At 40.8% G+C, this 26,573-nt stretch overlaps 1 protein-coding gene across 7 annotated transcripts in view; it reads left to right on the top strand.

Moving 5' to 3' along the window:
- The window catches only part of SUPT3H (SPT3 homolog, SAGA and STAGA complex component), a 282,179-nt gene that overhangs the window by 199,738 nt on the left and 55,868 nt on the right, over positions 1 to 26,573 (top strand). For 2 of the 7 annotated variants that reach the window (XM_028721868.2, XM_077926606.1), the window contains exon 12: positions 12,307 to 14,548. In XM_028721868.2, the coding sequence (XP_028577701.1) occupies positions 12,307 to 12,348 (42 nt within the window). In that variant the 3' untranslated portion in view covers positions 12,349 to 14,548. Of the gene's footprint in view, positions 1 to 12,288; positions 14,549 to 26,573 lie in introns of those variants that run through there. The other 5 variants (XR_013392431.1, XR_013392432.1, XM_077926604.1 and 2 more) reach the window with 5 other exon arrangements.

The raw sequence follows: 26,573 nt of genomic DNA, 5'->3' as shown, positions 1-26,573 counted from the left end.
CAAAACCCTGTGTTACAAAATGTAACAATCAACACAAATGCAAACGCAACACGCCGGCTAATAACTGGTAGTGGATATATAATTAATTACAATGTCATTCAGAATATACTAATACGCCACGTCAAATGAGAAGTCAAACAAGCAAGTCAATGAATGGCAAGGAACGCCAAGCCGTCTCTCAAAGGAAGACATCCTATAAAAGTCTCAAAGGAAGACGTCCCTCAGAAATCTTAAAAGGAAGTCTCAAGAGGACAGTGTGTCAGGAGTAGTTCACTGTTTTGGAATAAAGTCTTCATCAGCGAATAATTATCAATGAAAAATTTTCATACTAGTGGGAATCTTGCTAGTGGATCAGGGCTCACTGGATAGCAGCTCACTGATCAGCAGCTCCACTTATCCAGTGAGCCCTGATCCACTAGCAAGATTCCCACCAGTATGAAAATTTTTCATTGATAATTATAGGACATCTTCCTTTGAGAGATGGCTTGGCGTTCCTCGCCATTCATTGACTTGTTTGACTCCTCATTTGACTCCTATATATACAACAACTTACAGTCACTTGCATATTTTGTGAGATGTACTATATGATATATACATTATTTTGAAGTGGCATATTGGTATATTTTGAATGACATTGTAATTAATTATATATCCACTACCAGTTATTAGCCAGCATGTTGCGTTTGCATTTGTGTTGCCCTGATGGTGCCAGGCAAGCCTCCCTGGGGGGAGCATTCCACAAATGGGGAGCTATTGCAGAAAAGGCCCGTTCTCATGTTGCCACCCTCCAGACCTCTCATGGAGAGAGAGAGAGAGAGAATCAGGATTGGGGAACAATTTTGTTTTTGCTTTTTGCTCCAACTTATCAGGAATGTAGAAACAGTTGTAGAGCATTTAAGGGTTGGGTAGGGGGAGAAAAGAGCTGTTAATGGTGTGCCCTCTAAAGGAAACCCCCAATCACTGCTCTAGAACATAAGATCTAGCATTAACAACATCATTCAGTGTTGCTTTTCACATGTCAAATAAAAATGCCACCAGTATTCTCAGAATGAGAAAGTTTAATCTTCTATATAACATTCCTTGCATTTTAGATTGATTGCAATTTCCCCCCACTTTGGGATTAAAGTAGCAAATTCAACATCAGATGAAACATTATATTGAATCCTTTCCCAACTGAAGCTGAAAATAAATTCAGCAAGATGACTGTTATTTCCTTTTGGATTAGATCCTCTCACCAAAGGCATCCTGAGCATCAAGCGTACTATTACTGCGCTTGGATGAATAATGGTTTGGCAGTGCTGCTTAGGGGTTTGCTTGCTGGTTACAGCACTATCCTTGTGGGCAGAACACCCGTGTTCCACAGCAGAGGAAGATGATGGAATGTCAAGAAGGATTAGGTCCCTTGCACAAAAGCAAACAAAACAGGCCTTTGCAGATTTGCATCCTGGTGCAATTGAGGAAAAGGATAGTTGCAATTAAAATATTTTTCCGTAGCTTTAACATATGTATTGAGCTGAAATGCCTTTTTCCTACAGCTATTCATATGAAAAGTTTGCTGGTAGATCGCCATTATCTAATAGCAGAATTTATCAGTTTGCATACTTAGCTGTTAAATTAACTAGGTCATCACCTTGGCCTTTTAATAACCACATCAAAAAGTAAGGAAAGCAGTGCTGCGCACTGATAGTCCTAGCAAAGGTTTATTTCACTGTACCATACATCCAGCATTACCCACCCCCACTCAGAGCCGTTATTTTCTAAATGTAATTTATAATGACTTTCATTTTCATCAGTGTTTGTTGCTTTCCTGCTGCTTGTTAGCTGAAATTAGGCTGACATGTTCTCCACTGAATGGCCAGAGCTAAAGCCACCCTCTCTCTGTTTCTGAAATACAATTAAATTTGAAATGATATAGTAGAAGAAGTTAGATGTTGAAAACAGAGGTGAAAAAACCCGAACATCATGAAATGTCAAGCCACATTTTTGCAGGACTCTTTTTACTATATTTCCATAAATACTGAGGGAATTATGTTGCATATACTTGAAACTGTTTATTTTCATATTTGGCTTGATTTTCTAGCATTGAGAAAACCATGTCTAATGATCTTGAGCATTCTTGAAGAAAAAACCCCTTATATTTTACATAATGGTTTGCATGTGTGAGTTCCCTCTGGCAGGAACACTATAATTAGCTTGTCGTCTTCCTGAGAGGAGACTATCTGTCTTAAAGATACAGTGGTTAGTCTTGCCTGCTGGAATATTGCAATTCTATTTAAAAGCCAGAGAGCAAGAAAAGCATCATTTTTTCACTGATTGGTTGCTTTACATTGTGACTTGTTTTTGTCTGTTTTTTAAACTTAATCCTTTTTCACATTCATCTTTATTCTCTTTCTGTTTCTGTGGCTTCCACAGAACCAAGGAACGACTGAGTACTAACAGTTTTCTTTCTTTCTCATTCAGGTCAAAAAGATCTTGGTTTCTTGAGATTAATAACGTAGCTTCATCTGAACTTGTAACTGAGCAGGCATTCAGAAATACAAAGTATAATAAAAAGGTTCTACATGAGTCATAAAGTAGCAGATACATCTAAGACTCACTTTCCTAGGGGACGATCCATACTCTTCCCCATAGAGTAAAAAATGTGGAACCCAATTTACTTGCATGCCTTTTGCTTTAGCTATTAAAAGTCTTGCTTCCCAGCAGTAACTTGGAATGATCAAATCCTTTCTGATTCTGTAAGCGCTATGGCACCAATCCTGGCTCAATTGCACTGGCTACCAATTAGTTTCTGGGTTCACTTAAAAGTGCTGGTTTTGACCAATAAAGCCTTAAACAGCTCAGGACCATAGTACCTCCATAATTGCCTCTCCCCGCATGAACCAGCTCAGGCCCTGCAATCCTAGTCTGTGGCCCTTCTCCACATGTCGCATCCACAGGAGGTGGCAACCCAAGAACAGGCCTTTTCAGTGGTGGCTCCCACTTGTTGAACGCCCTCCCTAGAGAGGCTCCCCTGGTGCAATCTTGGTCTAATGTTAGGAACCAGGCAAAAGCATTCCTTTTGGCCCTTAGTTTGGAAGGCTTTTAAGTATTCATGGCCTATTTTAATGGGTCAGGATCTGCTAGAACTCTCTTTTATTTGTGCAGGTGTGTTTTGTGAGTGTATTTCTTGTAATTGGTTTTAGAATTTCTAATGTGTTTGTAAGCCACTTTGAATAATTTTTATAAGTAAAGCAATTAATAAAGAATATCATTGTTGGAATCTTGAGAGACAATGGGGGGTGTTTCTGGGGGTGAGGTCAAACTGCTGGAGAATCACAGCACCCGCTGTGGCTGCAGAGGCTGGTAACTCACATTGTTTTTGTTGTGTTAGCAGCACCAAAGTGCACTGTCCGAGATGGAAGCCTGGGCAGTGGGGGGGGGGGATCCTGGGCTGCCCAGACAGCAAGACCACAACACAGTAATACTCACCACCGCAGCAGCAGCAGCAGCAACAATAAGGAAACCCCAAATTCTTCCCTGAAAACAGTTAGTTTTTACATAGTCTAAATTGTAAGGAAGTGGTTTTAGGATGGAACATTGTACAACTGTAGCTTTCCAATGTGTTTCATGCAGAATATAGTATAATTTTTCTAAGAAGTTGATGATGATGATGTCCTTCATAATTTGTATAGTTCCTAAGAGAAGATAAAATCTGAGTTAGAAAATGTGAAATTCAGTAATCTTAAATATGATATTGATCTGTGAATACCGGAAATTTAATGTAATCTTTCAATATTCCACTGTAGTTCTCATTCACAGGTATTTGATTTGTAAGTTGCAGATTTTCCATTTCCTTTAGCTTTTGCAATTTCCCATTGTAACTTTTTTTTTCAGGCAGGAGTGTTTATGTTTTTTGAAATGTTTTATTTGGAAAAAACTACATTGTATATTTTGTGGGAAATATATATGGTGTGTGGGTGTGTGGGTGGGTGTATGTATATGTATATGTGTGGATGTGGTGTGGGTGAGTGTAACTGTGCCATGGGAATTGTCATGCAGGCAGTGTCCTGGTGGATTGAGCCCCTGAAGTTCAATGTAACTGTGCCATGGGAATTGTCATGCAGGCAGTGTCCTGGTGGATTGAGCCCCTGAAGTTCAATGCTCTAGCAATGGCTGTACAGTGGTACCTCCGGTTAAGTACTTAATTCGTTCCGGAGGTCTGTACTTAACCTGAAACTGTTCTTAACCTGAAGCACCACTTTAGCTAATGGGGCCTCCTGCTGCCACCGCGCCGCCGGAGCACGATTTCTGTTCTCATCCTGAAGCAAAGTTCTTCACCTGAAGCACTGTTTCTGGGTTAGCGGAGTCTGTAACCTGAAGCGTATGTAACCCGTGGTCCCACTGTAGCTGTTTGGGTGGTCTTCTCACTTAGTGCACTAACCTTGTAGGACTCTAATACCAAAAGAGTAAAGAAGGAATCACAGAGGAGGCAAAGGGAGGAGAAACTGAAGAGCCCAATGCTCGCCATAGGGGCCGGGCCCCAGGGGCCCTGGGTGCTCAAGCACCCACAAAAGTCCCAATGAGCACCCACAAATTTTGGCAGTGGGCATTGTGGGGCAGGTGTGTCTGACATCAGCATGCCCAGTGCTGTGTGGAAGACAGTTGTATGCAGCAAAAACAAATGTGTCATGTTTTGTCTAAAAATGTTTTAATAATGTCTGCTAGTATTATACACTCTTTCTGACCCCATATCAGGCCCCATATCTCTGTCCTAGGAACTTCTTGTCTTAATCATATTAATAACCATGTGAAGTTAAGTGAAATAGGAATTCTAAGCTGTCCATAGTAGAACTGGTCATGTCTTTTAACATTCAGGTAACGTTTTTAGCAACTTTCTCCCAGGGTCTTGTAGATGATCTGAAAAAGTGTTTTTCTTCTGGCTCTTGAGCTCACCCTGGTTCTAAAAGAACATCTTAAATATAACATGTTCAGATTCAAAATCCAAGTCTACATACACATTCTCAAAAAAGACACCCATTTTTTTGCCATTTCAGTTTGTTTAGGAGCACAGCTTGTGATTTTTATATTTTTATTTTTTAAGATTTGGCTCTAAGGAAAAGGCTATGCTGAGCATTTTCTTCCTTGCTAAGCCATGGAGAATTGGCGAGTCCTAAGCTGCGCAATATTAGCAGAGGCTGCTGTCGTGACCAGTTAGGCTATCTCTGGATACAGTCTACCATGTAAGAACAATGGAGAGTGGCAGAATGGCGTTGTGCTCTGCATATGGAAAGCATCTGCTGTTGGCATAGGATCTCCTCATAAACAAATGACTGCTGTTTTCGTAGTCACTTTAAAGTGTGTAATACAGGTCCAATGTATCAACTTGAGCTTGCAGAAATGTTGATTATCACCAGATTCTAGACATGGGCTACTCAAAGAAATGCCAAAATAATTGTTTCAGCCAGACAGACTTTAATGCTTTGTACTGTGCAGGGGCAAATTTAATGCAAGCAAAACTGGGAGAGTCTATGGCAGTTAAAACTTTTCCAAAGCTAAAAGGAAACAAAACAATCCCTTACCATTTTATTGTGAACCTTTCAGCTGCAGTCCTCTGAGAGCTTCTCAGATTGAAACCAGAAGTGCAACCTGAAAATTAATATCAATTACTGAAAACAAAATGCCACATCAGTAATGTTAAAAGTCTGTTTTAAAACCCACAAACCCAAGGTAATTCAGAGCTACTGTAGGGCTAAAAATATGAGCTTGACATTCAAGAGTTACCACAAACTGCTTTGCAATCAAAAGCCAACAAGCAAAAAGGGAGCTGCAGTTTGGCCGAGATCAGTGCTGTTGTAGTGGCGATGCTTTGTTCTGTGGTCCTGAACACACCAAGACCTCATGTTTCAGCTCGCGACAGCAGGATTCGTAGAAGGGTTGAGAGTGACGTATGTTACAAAACATACATGGAATATGTGATTTTCATTTAGTTCTGCAATATGCTTCTTTAAATCCTTGTTCTTGGGATTCATCACATTCTGTTATTATATTAACAGAAGTGCTCATTTTGGAATTGAATGTATTTGACAATATGTTGACTGCACTGTCTTGATGGTTTTTGCTTTATTTTGCTTCCTAGTATCAAATGTGCAAAAAAACACATGCTTACTGAGTTTGTTGTTTTAACCAATTCTTGCATCCTATCGCAGCTCATCACATTTCAGCACATGTTCACCTGGCAGAGGTGAGGGGTGGGGTACAAGTCTCTTTCCTCTATTCTGGGAGTAAAAATGACAAGACCGTTTTGAATGTAGGCACATATGTGCCTCCAACACACATTTCAATCAGAGTGGTTAAAATAGCTCCTAACGCTCACTGCATAAAGAATGGGGTGGATTGAATAAATTAGCAGAATCACAAAAGGAAACCACTCTAGGAAATAGTTTACACTTCATAATCACTGAAATACCCCAGCAAATGTGTCAATCTGTGCTAAATAAATATATTTGTTTATAGACATGTTCTGTATTAGCTTCCACTCTTGCCCAGGACTTTGCCAAACAAAATCCCACTAGAAGTAGGATGTTCGCACCCGAGTAGGAGTTTCTTGGATAAATATTTTTTCTATATTGAGACCAAAACCACTTCTACAAATTTTAGACTTTGATTGAAATAGTATATTTCTTTTGGTTTTTATTTCTTCCCATCTCCGCCACTGGCAACCCCTGGTGCATTACCTTAACTCCTCTTACCTCCCACTGCTCTGGTGAGCAAGAGCTTCAGTGGAAACTGAGCACATGGGACATTAATGAGCCTGAGCAGTAAAAGAACGAGACACGCCCAAAGACTCTGCCACTCCAGGGCCATGGGGCCCAAGAAAAGCTTAGTACTGGATGAGAAATTTTCCCAACAAACAAGGTTTATCAAATGGGAAGGGAAAAAGTAGATGCAATAATGTGGACACACCTTTCATAGAACATATGTGAGATAGGAAATTATATGTGTTTGCTTCAATATATAGGTGTTTATCCTGTCATAATATTAAAAAGAGGAATCTTTGCCTGAGTAGCCAGTAGCTGCAGCATCTAATGGAATATATCTATTTTTCTCCAAACTTTTTTCAGTTGCTTACATGAAAATTCCACTCCTGTCTGGAGTCCAGTAGCTGCCTATTTCAACATCCACTTCAGTAATCCTGGTATCTAGCCATAAGAAACAATGGGGCGAAATGGCCTAATGCAAATAATAATTATACGACATGCTATATTTTGAAAGCATTAAACAAACATTCGCCTTGTAATCCATTGAAACACTCTTGGGAAGTAATAGTATTCCTATTTTAAAGACAGGGAAACTGAAACGCCATAAAGGGTGAATGGTCTTTTGGAGGCCACACAGCAAGTAATGCAGTGCAGTTAATATTAAATCCCATCATCTTCTGGCTCTTTCAACCCACCCCCTCCCACCCAGCTCAGCTTTCTGAACCACACTGTTTCTCTTCCAAGCAATTTGCCTTAAAATACTCAACAGAGTCTGTCAGGAATAACAATAATCTAGGACACAGACTCATTTGTCTGGCCCTGGCCAGAGCAGAAAACTCCAAATAAATGTTTGTAAGCTAAATGAAACTTGTTGTATGCTGCCCTATTTAGTGGAGGGTCTAATCGGGCCACTACATACTGTACTAATAATCTTCAGTAATACTCTGTGGGAGGTCTTAATGTTAGTAGGCTACATGTTTTTAGGCTCTGCCCTGATCCTTAAACAAAATCCAACTTTACAGTTTGCGTTCTTTCTCTGCTTCTCTCCCTTAAGGCTTCCAGCCTAACTTTATTTCCAGAACTTCTCTTACTCTGAAAAAATAAGTCTATTAAAGTTTGTGGCAGTGATGGGAAGAACTTTGCATAAGTATGTTTGTTTTGCAAAAGTGACTGCCAAGTATTGTTTTAGTTTCATTTTTTTAAGCTTCCCTCACCATTGTTTACAGTAGCCTCTGAGAAACTTACAATGATAGTCCACTCCATACCAATTTTCTTCTTTCTCCTTTTGGCAAACGTTTATGGACTAGTCCCACACCTCAAGTTTTTACTGGAGCAGATGCCTTCTTTCTTTCACCTTCTTTTCTTTCTTCTTCATGATGATATAAGACAAATTCCAGGAAGTGGGAACAGCAATTTGTTAAAGGCTTTTTGATGCAGTGTCATAAAAGGGAATTGAAGAACGACTAGGAAGCAAAATTATGCTATGCTTGCCTTAAGAGTCAATACAATATCAGTGGGGTGACGCAGATCATTTAGACAAACAAATAATGAGAATGTCATTAATTGTTACAGAGAAATGAATATGAGTATGATGAAGGTATTCTGTGATTGTGCATATCCCTATTAGGTAACATGTCCCCTTGTGTTGACTCTTCTGATATTAATTCCCAATCCTAGTGGTATGTTTGCAATCAGAATATAATAGGTTAGATCCACTTTGAGATGACTCCCAAATCTACACGCACTTGCACTTGATCTGCTTCCATGTGCATTGAAAGCAAATATGAAATCTAAACAATTTGTGACCCATCAAGGTGAATGTGGCCCACCAACCATGCGGAGAAAGGCCGAAGCAAGCCTTTTGAGTTCTCCGGTGGGCCATCAGCCATGGCTCAGCCTGGGGCACAAGTTGTACAGACCTGACGTGTGCTACCAGCTATTGCTACGTTAAGCCCAGCCTCCTTTTACTGCTATGAAAGTGTTTGCTACCTTATGAATAAAGAGGACCTGCATGGGTAGAATTGTTGGAGGTGGGGTTTGCAAGCCTGCCCCTCCCCACTGTAAGCCAGCGTAGGCTCATGAATAAAGCTTGCATGAATAAGGTGATATTATTTATTTAATAAAATTTTATTTCATATAATCTATATACTGTTTGATAAAACCTCATTGATTAGGAGAGAAGGCAAGAAATAGATCCCAGCAAATGTTGACTTTGACCTCCTCCTCTTCTCACTTGTGTGTTCTTTGTCACACCTGCTCATGTTTAAAGTCCAGAAGTGATCTGTTGTTCAATGGTGGTTGCACACTGCCCAGGTCATTACATTTCTATTAAAGTTGATTGTTGCTGAGTAAATGTGTGGTCCGCAACTACTGAAGCTGTAACTGACTGAGATGCACAGTAAAACAGAATGGCTTTGAGGCCCTCTTCCAAGCAGGTTCAGCTCCTCTGTTGGCTAGCAAGGCCGATGTTACACCTTAATATATGCTATTGTTGTACGGTGTATTTGGGGTCTATGGGCCACAATAAAGCTGTGCGTGTAGGGTAGACTGGATTCTTTATGACCTGAATCCAACTTGTGTTTGTGTGGCTGCCAAAATCTCATCCCCCAAACTGTGGAGAATTCAACTGTTTAACTTTAATCTGAATCCAAGTTTATTCTCAGGTTCATTTATCTCAATATAGGCTGCACAGTAGCTTTAAAGGTTTTATTTGTGTGTTAAAGGTTGTTGCTGTGGTTATAAAACTGTTTAAATTTCAAGGTCAAGAAGGAAAGTACGTTATTCTGCATGAAATTCGTAATGTGAACTCCAATAGCTTGGGCAGGCTGCAAAGCTATGGCATCTTTGGGCTTGTGGTTCTTGTGGTATATTGGATCTCTTTTAGTCATTTAAGGTCTGGCCTGTGTTTGACTATTTCATTCTCGGCTCTTAATTTTTATGACATTGTCTTGCTATTTACTTCAAAAAATGCTCTTATGTTCAAGCTTATATTATTTGCCATGTAGTGATTAATTAATACACTTACAACAGAATTCTGTAGGGCTTATTCCGAGGTAAGTGTGCATAGAATTTCAGTTTTAAAAAGTGAATACTGAAGCTTCACACATGCATTCTCTACCCATCCTTGGAAAATAATAGAAAATGTGCCCTACACATATAATAAGATTTAAAAAGATACAAAAAAATGAATATCAATAACAGCAACAACAAAAAACCCATTGGTTGGCATCCGTCTGTCTCAGGAGACAATGGAAGAGTGTTCCTTCAGGGGTTGGAGAGTTACAGTGCCTGTTGTGACTGTAGAGACCAATAACCCCAACAGTCCCTCCTAAATAATATCCCAGCCCAAGATTCTGTTCAGCAGCCTCAGCTTTTGTAGCTGGAGTCAGTCCAGGCAGTGCCATCCCAGGCCAGGTAGAAAAAAACCAACAAGGCAGGCAGCAGGTCTTCCAGGACTCACAGTCAATATTCAAAACCCTTTGGCGCTCTCACCCCAAGGAGACTTTCCTAGTGCCCACAATGTCGAGTTTGCAGCAGCCAAAACCTTTATTTTATTATCCCAGCTGCTTTGCAATAGCTATTTTGTCATTGGATTATGATTGCGTGCTTTTATATTTTGTTACGTTTTTATATTTCAGTAAATGCCCTGAAAACATTTTTGAAGGGTGGTATACAAATCCACTAAATAAATAAATACATTTTAAAAAACAAACAAACCCTGAGCATTCCATCCTCTCATCATTAGTGACTCAGGCCAGTTGTTTCAGTCTGGAGATGAGAAATGCAGAAGTCCCACCTACTTCCAGAGTGGTCAACCCTTGTCTTCCTTGGTCGATGTGTTGAAGAGCGTATGGACAGGTTGTCTTGGAAGAGGCAGATGCCTCTCAGAGAGGGAGGACCCAGCAGCATTTATGCTAAGAACTCTGTAGAGCTCTGTTTCGTCCCTTGTTATTCAAGATCTATGGAAAGCTGCGCAGATGTGCCACTGGGGTAAAGATTCATCAATATGCCCCATTCATTCTGTTCAGGTGAATCAGTGAATGTTTTAAATTGCTGTGCAGAATCAGTAAAGAATTGAATGGAGGCTCATAAATGGAAGCTAAGTCCTACTGTTGGTTGGCAGGCTGTTTGACATGGAAGTGGTAGTCAACCAGTATTGGCTGGTGTTGCACTGCCCTTAGAGCTCAGTGGCTGTCTTTGGTTGGGACTGCCTCCAAAAAGTGCTTTGAAACTTCACTTGGTCCAAAATGTTGTAAACTGGGACTCACAGTGGGGAACATGTTTCACCTTTTCTCAAAGACCTTCATTGCCTTCCAGATTGTTTCTGAGCACAATTCAAAGTGATGGCTTTAACCTGCAAAGCCACCAAAGGTCAGGGACCAAATGAGCCAGTCTGTCAACTAAAACGATCATCTCTGTTTGTGTTGCCTTTAGAGCTAGCTGCTGCAAAAAAGGTGGCCACAAACGTATTTGAGATGGTGATTAAATTGTGTACTTCCTTCCTCTAGCAAATCCAGTCAACTCTTTTGCTAGCTTTAAGGCAGCAGATAGTCTGTCCCATTTCCCCAACCTTTTAACATCAAATGACTTTTTGATCTGCTCATTTGATTTTTATCCAACTTTTTTTAACCATTGTTGATGCTTTTGTATGTTTTTAATTGGTTTTGTGTGGACGCGGGTGGCGCTGTGGGTAAAAGCCTCAGCACCTAGGGCTTGCCGATCGAAAGGTCGGCGGTTCGAATCCCCGCGGCGGGGTACGCTCCCGTTGCTCGGTCCCAGTGCCTGCCAACCTAGCAGTTCGAAAGCACCCCCGGGTGCAAGTAGATAAATAGGGACCGCTTACTAGCGGGAAGGTAAACGGCGTTTCCGTGTGCGGCTCTGGCTCGCCAGAGCAGCGATGTCACGCTGGCCATGTGACCCGGAAGTGTCTCCGGACAGCGCTGGCCCCCGGCCTCTTGAGTGAGATGGGCGCACAACCCTAGAGTCTGTCAAGACTGGCCCGTATGGGCAGGGGTACCTTTACCTTTACCTTTAATTGGTTTTGTAAGCTGCCTTAGAGGACCTTGTTGAAAGTTGGTGTAGAAATCTTTAAATATACCAGTCTTCAACATATAGCTTATCTATTTTGAGTGTGAACAATATTAAAAATATGAAAACCAAGGTGGATGGATTTGAATCTAGGAGACTAGGATTAGTTCCCATGAAGTCTCTGTCAAGGAGAGTCTCCTGGAGTGAAGAGATTGCATGGATTTATAAAGGACAGAAAAACTACAATAATAGTCGTTCTGACCCCCATGTATTGGGTAATTAACAAAACAGGATGTCATATTTTTGCACATGTCCTGGAATAGTATCACTAACCACTTGTGAACCACACTGAGCTTTTAATAGAAAAAGTGGTTGCTTAATGCTTCCTCACCAGAAATATTGTGGAAGCATTCTAATGCTTGCTGTTAGATTGCAGCCAGAATGGTCTACAAAACAGGAAGAAAGCCTTGCTCTGCTCTCTGCCTCTTTTCCCTGTTTAAGTTGATGTGATAATTCATTACAGATTTTCTTTCTTTGACAGAGCGCCTACCGCAGAAATGGGATGACTTTTCTTGCTTGCTAATATGGATGTGGCTACAGCAACAGGAAAGACCATGTTATATTAAGGTGATTCCCCCTCCCCGCATGACACCCTTCGGGGGGGGGGGGTAAATAAATAAAAGTTCCAGCCAGCATGTGTCTACTGGTGAGTGGGCTGGTTTGTTGTGACTATCCACTGGCTGACTGTCTCTTTTTTCAGCCCCCACCCATTGTTACTCTTCTTTCCTAAATGGAACATTTAGGCAATTAATGGCAGGATGTTTGGGCTATTGTGTAGGTGGATGAGAATGCAGTATCCCTTTTGTTAATTTTAGTTCATCACTATATATCCTTTTACATAGCAGGGCAAAAAGAAGCCAGCATATGGTTTATTTTTTGTCCATTAAACGGCAACTGATCTTTCTTTTCTATTTTCTTTCCTTCTTGCCAGGAAAATGTTTTTAGGGGTGTCAGTTAAAGTATTTGGGGGGGGGGCAGAAACTCCTAGTAATTAAGCATTCAGTGTCCGTTGAAAACTGGGGTACTGTAGCAGTTATGTCCATGAGCTGTGAGCCAGGAAGTCCTTACTGTGACCTTTAAGCTGAGCTAAGAACTCACCAATCTTAGCTTCCATCTGTGATCATTATAATAATACTGGTTTACCTTGTTTGTTTTTTGAAAAACAGTCTTTTCCAAACTGTGAGAGAACTGCTATTGTAGCATGACAAAATTATTATTAAATAAATAAAGCCTCCTGCGAGGCCAAACCACACACCCCCTATGGATGTCCTTAGGCGAAAGTAATTATGGTGCAGCACTGTATCAGGTGTAATTGAAGCATTTGTCATCATTCCTGGTGCGGAAATGCTGCCTAGTTTTCCACCATCAGAGAAGGCAGCCCATTATGTCTCTAAGGTGAGGCTCCTTCAATCAGGGCACACACTCAGAGTAGCGAGTCATGCATAGACACAGGGAGTGGACTCCTTGAAAAGCAGGTAATTGCTCTGTCACACTTTTAGAACACATTTTCAGTTGCAAGAGTGAAATGTACATACGGTTTTAATACAGAATAATGGGGGGGGGGACTATGCTTCTATTCTTAGCATCACTGCTAAGAAGAAGATAATGGAAGTTCTTCAGACACTTGAGGGAAAGCTTGCACAACCTAGTAGAATGATTTTAGTGACTTCGTATTCCAATGGGGACTGCCTCCTTCTTCTCATCAAGCTATGGAATGCAGATTGCCAGGGAACATGTGGAGCTTCCCATGCACATTCCATGTTAAAGAGCTCAAAACGATGTGCCAGTGACACTTTGGTGTGTGCCATTTCTGCTTAAAAAAAAAATGTTTAGAGGTACTCTCATTTTCCTACTTGTATTGAAATACTGCCCCTCAATGAGGCCAAATTTAGATGCACAAAATGTTTAGAGGTATGCGTACCCCTGCATCCCCCTGAAAAAAGCAGTGCCTAGGACCATGGCAAGGGTCAAATGGAAGGCTTTTCTATTTGAGGTAAACAAGGCCAAGTCCCAGTGACCTTCAAAAATCAATATTAAGATTTAAGGTTTCCTAAGGAATGACATTGCTGAAAGCAATCAATCTTACTAGGCTTACTTTGCCTCAAATGTCCCATTCGTGTTTTCAGTATTTTTTTCAGTGAAATGTATTAAGCTCTATGTCTATTGAGCAGCAAGTGTGTTAGAGCCGACTAAATGGAATTCATGAGTTCACTATCTGCTAATTTGTCTGTACATTCATACAGTAAATCTGTGGTCTTCATGACGACTATAGCAGAACATAGTACAAATTCTGGAGTGAGGTCTGAACATGAAAATTGTTCTGGTTATCGTTTTGGATGGGAAGCGCATTGAATGTTTCACTTAAACTCTCCAATATCAACCCATTGGCAAGCGCTGCTGCAGCAAACTTAATCAAAGGACTGAGAAAGATTGCAAACAGAGGACATTCACAATCAACTAAAGGAATGATTTATTATATATACCAACCTTATCACTGGACAGTTTTCAAAACTGGGTATTCTTGTGAATTGTTGCAGTTGATACAGTATTCTACTGTACGAACTGGCAGAGTTGTAATTTTAAAAAAATCCATGTCATTTTCCTGGAACTAATCTGCATGTTAAAGAACTAAAAATAATATGTACAATAAAGAAGAAGAAACATTTCTGATGTTCCGTCTATGCTTGCTGAAATGTATGATTAAACTTTTCTTTTTATCATGATTTCTTATTTTTCTTGGCATCCATAATGATGGAAAATTATATGCTTGCTGTAAACATCCAGACTATTTAAAAGGACACCAGCATTTATTGTATTTGGTTTCGATCTGCAGGCATATAAGCAAATGAAAACATTTTGGGCCAAGAATACTGGAATAAAAATTCCTTCTGTAGCTGTATCTTTCCCAGATTTTACATTTGTTTTTTAAAAAATGCATCAGCAGAAAAAGCACTGGCATGTCTTTCTTACTGGTACACTTACAACCCCAGAGAATGAAAAATCAACATATATTTCTCTTAGAAATATGACAGATCATGTTTTTGTTGGTCTGCTGTATATTTGTCTGTCTTGAACAGTCTGACAGGCAATTATTTATAAAATCTAGGTTTGTTCAAGAAACCCATATAATAACCTTTCTCTTCTCCAAGAAGCAAAAATTATAAGGAAGCCAAGAAGCAAGAATTATAAGGAAAACAAGCTACACTTTGTCTCACTTTCTTGGACCAGCCTGTATATATTCGCATAATGGGTGAATACAGCATTCTTTCAAGTTTTTCCTTTTCCTATACTTCCTGATATTCCTATTCTTTTGATCACATCCCTTTTAGCTTGCATCCTAAGCTTCATTTAGGGTGAAGGTGCCATTCACAGTCATGAGATAAGCTTTGAGGTGATGTTGTTCACCCTACTTTGTAATAATCAGCCACATTCCAGCCTATTTAGGTGCAGTCCAGCCCACTGAGCTCAGCCAATAGAATATGCCAAAGGCTGTGTTGAAATCTGTTCAGAAGGAATAAACAGCAGAACCAAGTCTTCAGGAAGGACGTTGTGTTCAAAAAAAGCAATGCAAAATAATTCACTGAGGATCAAGTATCCTATATTATTGGCTTGTGCTTATATACTTGGTTTGTAGATGACATTGATTCCTTATTGTAGATGCACATAGTAGTATGGAGAGGCATTGTGACTCAGTGCAACCTTATCTCAACTCAGAAGTTAAGCCTGTTGAATTCAATGGGATCTGCACCCAAGTACAATAAATGTGGTTCAGTGATTGAATGTATAATCCCCTACATCAGTGTACTGTCAGAGAATGCACAGAGTGGGACTTGCTTGTTAGGAAGCCTGAAACCTTCAGAATGAGCCTAGAGATAAGGTGGGATGTGAAGAAATGTGAGTATCATTTAAAAGCTTCCAGATGATTTGCTGCATAAGGCATGAAAGTTGCATGTTTGAAGCAAGTGGGATCCAAACATGCTTAGGTGAAGCTGTTATTCATTAGTGCATCAGGATTTCAGGTAACTTAAAACAGTTTTATTAGTTACAGATGGGTAGCCGTGTTGGTCTGCCATAGTCAAAACAAAAAAAATTCCTTCCAGTAGCACCTTAAAGACCAACTAAGTTAGTTCTTGGTATGAGCTTTCGTGTGCATGCACACTTCTTCAGATACACTGAAACAGAAGTTGCCAGATCCTTCTATATAGTGAGAAGGTGGGGAGGGGTATTACTCAGAGGAGGGTGGGGATGGGTGATTGGCAGATAGCTGTGATGAGCCTGTTGACGACTATTAACGACTGCAGTAGGTCTTACAGGAAAAAGCAAGGGGTGAGAAGGTGAAAAATGGCTTTGTCATGTATAGTGAGATAAGAATCCAATGTCTTTATTCAGGCCAGGTGTCTCCATGGTTTTAAGTTTGGTAATGATTTGCAATTCAGCAGCTTCTCTTTCCAGTCTATTTCTGAAATTCCTTTGTAGTAAAACAGCTACTTTGAGATCTTGTATAGAATGTCCTGGGAGATTGAAGTGTTCTCCTACTGGTTTCTCTGTCTTGTGATTCTTGATGTCAGATTTATGTCCGTTAATTCTTTGGCGTAAGGTTTGGCCTGTTTGTCCAATATAGAGAGCTGAAGGACACTGTTGGCATTTGATGGCATACACAATGTTAGACGATGAGCAATTAAATAGTCCAGAGATGGTGTGTGTGATGTTGTTGGGGCCAGTAATGGTGTTGTCCGGGTGTATGTGGCAGCAAAGTTGGCATCTGGGTTTATTGCAGGCTCTGGTGCCAGTGTCCGTGTTAAGTCTGGTTGTAGTATTATTGTGGGTTAGGAGTTGTTTAAGATTGGGTGGCTGTCTGTAGGCAATGAAAGGTCTTCCTCCCAGAGCTTGAGAAAGAGAACTGTCATTGTCCAGGAGAGGTTGTAGATCTCTGATGATGCGTTGTACTGTTTTAACTTGGGAGCTGTATGTGATGACTAGAGGAGTTCTGTTATTTTCTTTTTTGGGTCTGTCTTGCAGCAAGTTCTCTCTGGGTATCAGTCTGGCTCTGTTGATCTGTTGTCTAACTTCATCTGCTGGGTATTTTAGTTCTAAAAAGGTTTGCTGTAGATCTCTTAGGTGAGAGTCTCTGTCTGTAGAATTGGAACAGATACGGCTGTAACGTAGTGCCTGGCTATAAACAATGGACTGTTTGGTATGTTTGGGATGGTGGCTAGAGGCATGTAGATGTGTTTGTCGGTCAGTTGGTTTACGGTATAAGGTGGTGTCTATGCGCCCATCCTGTATTTTTATAGTAGTGTCCAAAAAATGTATTTCTTGCATAGATTGATTCATTGTTAGGTTGATTGTGGGGTGAAAATCATTGAATTTCTGGTGGAAGGTGTTCAGGGTCTGTTGACCATGTGTCCAGATGATAAAAATATCATCAATGTATCGCAGGTACAAGAGAGGTTTGAGTGGGTAGGAGTTTAGGAAACGTTGTTCTAAATCTGCCATGAAGATGTTGGCATACTGTGGGGCCATGCGGGTGCCCATTGCTGTGCCGCTGATCTGAAGGAACAGGTCATCACCGAATTTGAAGTTGTTGTGGGTAAGGACAAATTGGCAGAGTTTGGTGGCAAAGTCCGCTGTGGTTTTATCTGAAATGGTGTTCCTTATAGCTTGTAAACCATCGTTGTGTGGGATGTTGGTATACAGAGATTCCACATCCATAGTAGCTAGTATAGTGTTGTTGGGAAGATTATTTAAAGATTGTATTTTCCTCAGGAAATCTGTGGTGTCACGTACATAGCTGGGAGCACTGATGGCATATGGTTTCAGAACAGTGTCCATATAACCGGAGACACCCACTGTGATAGTGCCAATACCTGAAATGATGGGGCGTCCTGGATTTCCTGGTTTGTGTATTTTAGGTAGAAGATAGAAAGTTCCTGGTCGAGGTTCTGTTGGTGTGTTGGTGAGGATCTGTTCTTGGATGTGTGGGGGTAGCTCCTTAACAATCTTGTTCAGTTCTTTTTTGTATTCTTGTGTGGGGTCTGAGTCCAGAGTCCAGATAATCTCAGAAACAACCCAGACATTATAATTAAAGAAGCAGACAAAGGTGGAGCTGTCGTCATCATGAACAAAACTGACTACATCCAGGAGGCTCACAGACAACTTTCCAATACCGCCTTTTACATAAAATTGGACTCAGACCCCACACAAGAATACAAAAAAGAACTGAACAAGATTGTTAAGGAGCTACCCCCACACATCCAAGAACAGATCCTCACCAACACACCAACAGAACCTCGACCAGGAACTTTCTATCTTCTACCTAAAATACACAAACCAGGAAATCCAGGACGCCCCATCATTTCAGGTATTGGCACTATCACAGTGGGTGTCTCCGGTTATATGGACACTGTTCTGAAACCATATGCCATCAGTGCTCCCAGCTATGTACGTGACACCACAGATTTCCTGAGGAAAATACAATCTTTAAATAATCTTCCCAACAACACTATACTAGCTACTATGGATGTGGAATCTCTGTATACCAACATCCCACACAACGATGGTTTACAAGCTATAAGGAACACCATTTCAGATAAAACCACAGCGGACTTTGCCACCAAACTCTGCCAATTTGTCCTTACCCACAACAACTTCAAATTCGGTGATGACCTGTTCCTTCAGATCAGCGGCACAGCAATGGGCACCCGCATGGCCCCACAGTATGCCAACATCTTCATGGCAGATTTAGAACAACGTTTCCTAAACTCCTACCCACTCAAACCTCTCTTGTACCTGCGATACATTGATGATATTTTTATCATCTGGACACATGGTCAACAGACCCTGAACACCTTCCACCAGAAATTCAATGATTTTCACCCCACAATCAACCTAACAATGAATCAATCTATGCAAGAAATACATTTTTTGGACACTACTATAAAAATACAGGATGGGCGCATAGACACCACCTTATACCGTAAACCAACTGACCGACAAACACATCTACATGCCTCTAGCCACCATCCCAAACATACCAAACAGTCCATTGTTTATAGCCAGGCACTACGTTACAGCCGTATCTGTTCCAATTCTACAGACAGAGACTCTCACCTAAGAGATCTACAGCAAACCTTTTTAGAACTAAAATACCCAGCAGATGAAGTTAGACAACAGATCAACAGAGCCAGACTGATACCCAGAGAGAACTTGCTGCAAGACAGACCCAAAAAAGAAAATAACAGAACTCCTCTAGTCATCACATACAGCTCCCAAGTTAAAACAGTACAACGCATCATCAGAGATCTACAACCTCTCCTGGACAATGACAGTTCTCTTTCTCAAGCTCTGGGAGGAAGACCTTTCATTGCCTACAGACAGCCACCCAATCTTAAACAACTCCTAACCCACAATAATACTACAACCAGACTTAACACGGACACTGGCACCAGAGCCTGCAATAAACCCAGATGCCAACTTTGCTGCCACATACACCCGGACAACACCATTACTGGCCCCAACAACATCACACACACCATCTCTGGACTATTTAATTGCTCATCGTCTAACATTGTGTATGCCATCAAATGCCAACAGTGTCCTTCAGCTCTCTATATTGGACAAACAGGCCAAACCTTACGCCAAAGAATTAACGGACATAAATCTGACATCAAGAATCACAAGACAGAGAAACCAGTAGGAGAACACTTCAATCTCCCAGGACATTCTATACAAGATCTCAAAGTAGCTGTTTTACTACAAAGGAATTTCAGAAATAGACTGGAAAGAGAAGCTGCTGAATTGCAAATCATTACCAAACTTAAAACCATGGAGACACCTGGCCTGAATAAAGACATTGGATTCTTATCTCACTATACATGACAAAGCCATTTTTCACCTTCTCACCCCTTGCTTTTTCCTGTAAGACCTACTGCAGTCGTTAATAGTCGTCAACAGGCTCATCACAGCTATCTGCCAATCACCCATCCCCACCCTCCTCTGAGTAATACCCCTCCCCACCTTCTCACTATATAGAAGGATCTGGCAACTTCTGTTTCAGTGTATCTGAAGAAGTGTGCATGCACACGAAAGCTCATACCAAGAACTAACTTAGTTGGTCTTTAAGGTGCTACTGGAAGGAATTTTTTTCAGTTTTATTAGAAAAGAGATCTTCCCTTTAATGGAGTGAAGTGTAGCTTGCTAGTTTTCTTCCTATTGCCTTCATTTCGGTCAGCCAGCCAGTTTATGTTACTTCCTAGGAGGCTCTCGGGCTTACATGGTTTGGAAGCAGTAGAGTGTGCTTTGGGGGTCAAAGCGGGATTGTTGTGGGAAAAATTCTTTTCTGGCATTTTTCAGAATGGGACCAAATTTGCATTAAAACTGCCGTCAGCCATGTGCTGTTCTCATAAAATATTTTACCGTTTCCTGTCTAGCTCATGTGGAATGTTTCATAGTACATAAACACTTCCACAGATAATTTAAGGATAAATAGATAGTGACATTTGTCACAGGTCTAGCCCCAAGTTGAAGACTATTCTATTACAGTTCATTGGCTGAGTGAATCTTCTTTGGTTTTGGTTTTAGTCTAGGGACCAGGTTAGGCTTTTAAAGCGCCAACTGTACATCTGTACAGAGCAGCAGTTCAGTTAGGGAAACTTGGTGGCATGCATTAAATCCTTGACTTTTCAGAGGGCAACAAGCCAACATTATGCAACAAAACCATCCCTGGAGGAACTGAACGTACATTTGGTGGCTTAAGTAAGGCCAGATGGCTTTAAAACCAGTAAAAGGGTAGCTATTCTAATATAACTTTTATGGTCCCTTAAGATAATGACACTCTAAAAAATCCCATATATCATGGAAGGACAAGAATCAGATACTTGAACTTCCATAAATCATTGATGGAAGCAATAGAAACAACCCTTTAAAAGACAGAGTACCATGTATTACGTTGAAATCTTCATATCTTATTCCTAGGAATGATATTAATTACAGGGGAGCATCAGTTGTCTTTTCTCTATAACTGGGAGAAAAGTACAGAGATTTCTCTGTGTTGCTAGCAATAAGAGATATAGGATGACCAAAACTAGAAATATAGAGGGAAAATATAGCTATAAACTATTCAGGTATGTTTTGTTTTTGCCATATATAATATCTTACAATGGTCATGGGGGAAACTATCTTAAATGGTAATGCTGTGTGTGTGCAAACACTGACTCCAGACATTTTTTCTTAACACTGCCGATTTACAAAACACATCAGACGAAAAACATCATACCCTTTGGTTCAGGAGAGTTACTTGAAGTGGGTCTGTGCTTAATGGAGATCTCTCAAGATGCCCAAGCAGTACCAGTTATAATCTATTGAAAAGAGATAGGCCAACTTTTGAGATGTAACCAAATCAGCCACCTCTTAATGAAAACGTAGTACAAAAATGTTATTAGGAAATATTCCCAAGTCAAGGCACCAAGCTACCAGGCAAGGCAATCTGGTTCAACACCAGAACTACTGTATTACCCAATAAGAAACTGATGAGAGAGGAAGTGAAGCCTTCTCTTCCTGTTCTCATTTTCTCTGTGCCATGTAACTGACTGTGGAAGATGTATCTAAGCAAGCTCCAAGCTTAGAGCATGTGCTTGAAGCTATTTTTTTGTATTTTATACCCAAGAGGTATCTTGCTGCTGCTTGGATAAATGCATGAATTGGACCTTTGGAACATTGTGTAAGTAAAGCATCTTAAACTTACTTAACAGTCTCTGGGCTGTTCATTGTAAGTTGGGTAGAAGAGAGGAGCACTGTTTGCAAGCTGACTAAATGGGATAAAAGAGTCTAACAACTTAATTTCTAACACTATACTGCTGCTTGACTTTTGTATCTTTAAACTCTGCTACCGGGGGCTCTCTCCGGCTGGAGAGTGAATTTAGCCCAGCATTTTGAATCCTGGCACCCAGCCAGTTCTTTTATTATTTACCTCCCACAAGTGGGTCACAGGGATTCAAATTTTCCTCCTCCACATTTCACATTGCCTATGGCAAAGGGGAAGGCTTACTGTAGATATGATGGTCACCTCTCCCTGACATCTCGGTGATATTTTGGAGGTAAAAAAAAACCTCCCACAAAACAAAACAGAGAGAGAGAGAGAGGGAGGGAGGGAGGGAGGGAGAGAGAGAGAGAGAGAGAGAGAGAGAGAGAGAGAGAGAGAGAAGCAGCAGCAGCAGCAGCAGCAGCAGCCATTTTCCCTCTTCTGCCTTTCTTTTCCTATTTACTGTGGCAGCCTTCTCAGTCTGGCACTGGCCATTGGGAGAAAGGCAGGAGAAAGCAATTTCCATCCAGGAGACTCAATTTGCTAAATTGGATGTTCTCATAGCTTGTCCTAGTGAAATTATTAATTATAATTTGAACTTTCATTTTAAGAAACTGAAGGGACCACTCCTGCAATATTCTAGAATTTGTAATATCATGTAAGTGGCAAACGGAGAATTTGAATAGTGGGCATTTTTTAAAATTTATTTCTTAAAACCTGGTAATCTTCTGTGCTAACTTTCATAGTGAAGAGACCAAACATCTTGGTTTATTACAGAGGCTTATAGCCTTGTAATGACATAAGTGTTCTAAGTTTGTAATACCTATGGGTGTCAAAGACTGAGGAAATCCTTTATTTGAACTCTGGAGACCTGCCAACCAACTCAGAACTTTCTGTCTCGCCCCCCACCCTGCCACTCAAATGCTGGCAATTGTCTGTATTTAAATTCTGGCCATGCTGTTGTTGCTGATTCTGGCAGGGAGTTTTCCTAGCATTTCCTACAGGAGCGCAAATAATTTTTTGAGAGGAGAACACCTGGGTAGATAACATCTCAAAGCAAATTTCTTCCAGTGACTGGGGATGCCTACAGAATAGAGAACATACTTTATATTCCAGTGGAATCACAGCCAAGACATACAAATAGGGTGCAGTTTTGGCAAACTCATCACGAGTTTCCTTTTACGCAGGCAGTATTTTTAATTGTGTCCTAAGCTTATGGACCCAAATAATACATATGCAGTTTGAAAGAAGTTGAGAATTATATGCTGTAGAAATAGATGGTTAGAGGTGAAAAGGTATTAAAGGAGCTTACAAAAAGGTATTTTAAAACACATTCTAATTATTTGAAAAGCAAAGTATCAACTTTAAATAATTTCCTGGTTTGTGCAGGGAGGGCAATAGTTAGTATTTTTATGATACTTGTATATTGAGCAGAGGGAGGGGGAAGTTGTCAAAGCTGGATGCTGAATAAATACCTCACTGCTTGCTGAAATTATATTTGAAACTTCCTTGAATTTTATTATACATGGATTGTGCACTTGGCTGCCATTTGCTTCCTGCAGACTCCCAAAGGGAAGTCTATTGTGCCCTCTGGGGGTTCTCTACTGCTTCAACTTAGAACTCAATTTCATTTATTATTTTTTTGCTTATCATAAAATATTGCTACATTTTTTCTACTTTGGGCTTGATGAACAAAGAAATTTATTGCCTTCTTTACATCAGGAAGTCTAGGTTTTCCTGACATTTTATTACTTTGAATATTAGAAACATTTCAATCCCAGACAATAAATATTACATGATTATTCTTTCCAAATGGATAGGCTATTCCTCCCCTCTCCTCTATGCCCCTGCTCCAGGTTTTACTATGCAACACAATATTACCAAGCAACACCCAAAAATTATATAGACACTTCAGATTTTTGATATTAAATTGATCTTGAAAAGCCAGAGATACGTCCCAGAGTTTGCTTGCAAGTTATGGACGAAACAGTTTGAAACAGGAGATGACCCAACAAAAGGTATGAAGTTTTAAGTTCACTGATTTCAGTGGGATACCTTGATAAGCGCATGTATGGACAATTTGACTAGATTGTGAGATGTCCCCTTGTTAACTGGGACACTGTGCCCTTTGAGAAGAGCATCACAGCGCCAGGCCTGCTGTGGGCAGCCAAAGCCTTCGCTTGAAGTGGCGGCAAAACAACTGTCAACACTCCCTCATAGCCTCTCAGTCTCTTGCGTGTTTTGTGAACTGTCCACAGGACTTCGCTAAATGGCTGTATATAAATGCCAGCCTGTCCGCCCATCAACTTAGGCTGCAGGCGACATGGGGCTTGTCCACACTTCTGCCTGTCCTGCCACAATCTGGGGGGGGGGGGGGGGGCTCTCTTTACAGCTGAATCAGAGCTGTAAAAAGCGGGATTTCCAGAGGGGCAAAAGTGACCAGGACCCATGCCTAGAAAGCATGGGGCAAGTGGGGAAACTGACTGGATCCGTGCTTCCTAATCACTGGACAAGGGGAAGTGTGGACAAGCCCTAAGCCTTGAGCATAGTGGCAGGGATGCCAACTGGAATTCCTGGACCTGATGCACTGCATATGGATGGAAGTGGAAGAACACCGTCACCCTGCAATCTATTGGTGGAATCTGCTGCATATATATGTGCATATAATAATTTTGCCTATCCTCCCTCTCTGGGCTGTTACAAAGATAAAAGGAGGAATGGGGAGGTAAGAGACACAGCCGTGAGCTCCTGGGAGGAAAAGATGCAAATATATAATGCCATTCCTGTCAAGAAAAATAAACATACACAAAGCCAGGAGAGCACAAAAAGCCCCCAACGTTCCACAATCCAGATAATTTACAGCAAAATAACAAAACAAAAAGCTTGCCAACACTGGAGATGTAAAAATGCACACACCACATGTAGCAGTTTATTGTCAAAACCAGTTGGTCATTGCAGGTTTTTTTTCCTAAGCCAAAATGGTTTCCTGCCAAATAGCAATGATACTTCAATAACCCCTGCCTAATTGCTTTAAAAATAGGATTGGAATGGAAGAGAGAGAGAGAGAATAATAACATAATCCTGTATTTACTCAAAAGTAAATCCCATTGATTTGCAGCACAATTCTAACCATGTCTACTCTAATGTAAGTCCTATTGAATTGCAGCCCAAGACAAATTAAATTTGCATAAACACCAGCACATTTTAATAGCATAAATTGCATGTTGGCTGGTTGACCTGGCAGACAATGGAGGAGTATTGGAGAGTTACAGCGCCTGCTGTGGCTGTAGAAACTGGTATGGGAGAGAGATATTGGATACAGCTGGGGCAGATGAAAATGTCCAGTTTTGCACTCCTCCTAGTGGTCCTTTCTCCTCTGCTGCTGCTGAAATCCATAGGCTCCCACAAGTCATATGATGTGCAAACACACACAAACCACTATATGCCGTATCTGGGGAGCAATGAGACAGAAGCAGGAAAAGGTATTCCAAATTCCTAGCTCTGCCTGGTAGTGTCCAAAATGGCAACTTGCCAGTCCTAGCTCTGACTTCACTTGTCGACTAAAATTCTGTAAGGTGGGGACGACTACAAACCAGGCTAGCTCATTTCACAGAAACTGCAAAGAACGGGGAGTTCACTGAAAATCCCTTCCATTTAATGTTTATGTATTACATGATTTAATTGCACTGACCTACATATAACCTGCCCTGGGACCTCATGATGAAGTGTGGGCTGTAGACCTGTAGACCTGCCAACAGACCAATTGCTGAACATACTTTTTCTTTTTCTTCTTTATGATAAGGAGGAAAATTTCCCATCTTGTCTTTGGGCATAGCAGCCATTCTCCAAGAATTCTTTGAGATTATGGCTGGTGGCTCTAAAATAACACCCTCAAACTCCTGCAACCCCACAGAATGTAATTCATCTAGGCCCTGGAGACAAACCCATTCAAAGTAGATAAGTGTTCTCTAATTATTTCCTTTCCTTTCCTGGGCTGCAAGTCCTTTCTTACATTTGTTCTATTCCCCTCAGGTTAACCCAATGCCCCTTGCTGAAGAAGACCAGGGGATAATAAATTGGGCAGTTCCGCCTTCTCTTCATCTCCTGCTAACACATCTCAAGTAACCAGATCAATCCCTTCCTTGTTCTACTCCTTGCTCCAAACGTAGCCAAAAACGTGCCTCTTGTTTTTAATATCTTTTGCAAGCCTCAGCTCAGTTTTAGCCTTCCCAACACCATCATTACAGGTCTATCACTTTCACAGAATCATAGAATTGTAAACTGGGAAGAGCCCACAAGGTTCATCTAGTCCAATCCCCTGCAATGGCAGGAATCAACGTGGAGCTCAAACCCACAACCCTGAGATTAAGAATCTCATGCTCGTCTGATTGAGCTATCCCAGCAGTTGTAAACATTTTCTGGGTTTCAGCTGGTTAGTCATTCTGGCAGGCGGAAAAACCAACAGGCTAAATAAATGAAACAAAAAGTGTATCCTATTTGTGATTTAACAAAGATTATAAACGGATAAGAATGCTCTGGTTGTTAAGAATCTTCATTTTACATTATTTTTATACTCTATCCTTTTGTGAACTGCTGGCTCCAAAGGTGAAACTAAATTCCTTAGCGTGGGAAAGGAATGCACTTTTTTCTTAAGGAGACAGACTTACTCAAGGCAGAGACTGTTAAGGTAGAGACTAACAATATGGCAAAGATACTGTTGAGCACTCCACTGACTGTTGGTATCATGTGGCAATTATTGGATGAGCAATTGAAAGAGCTCAGAGCTAAGTTATATAAAATGGTAAACGAAAATAGATCAGAGAAAGATCAGACCAAATAATACACAGGACCTTTTTTTGGGGGGGGGGGTAGGGAATACTGATAAAGATCTGCCTGAACATGAGAGTGCAATGGTAGAGCGGAGGCAGCAGATGATGAAATGGAGAGGA

The sequence above is a fragment of the Podarcis muralis genome, chromosome 3 (assembly GCF_964188315.1).
Source record: "Podarcis muralis chromosome 3, rPodMur119.hap1.1, whole genome shotgun sequence".
Lineage (NCBI taxonomy): Eukaryota > Metazoa > Chordata > Lepidosauria > Squamata > Lacertidae > Podarcis > Podarcis muralis.
This window is presented reverse-complemented; position numbering and strand designations above follow the sequence as displayed.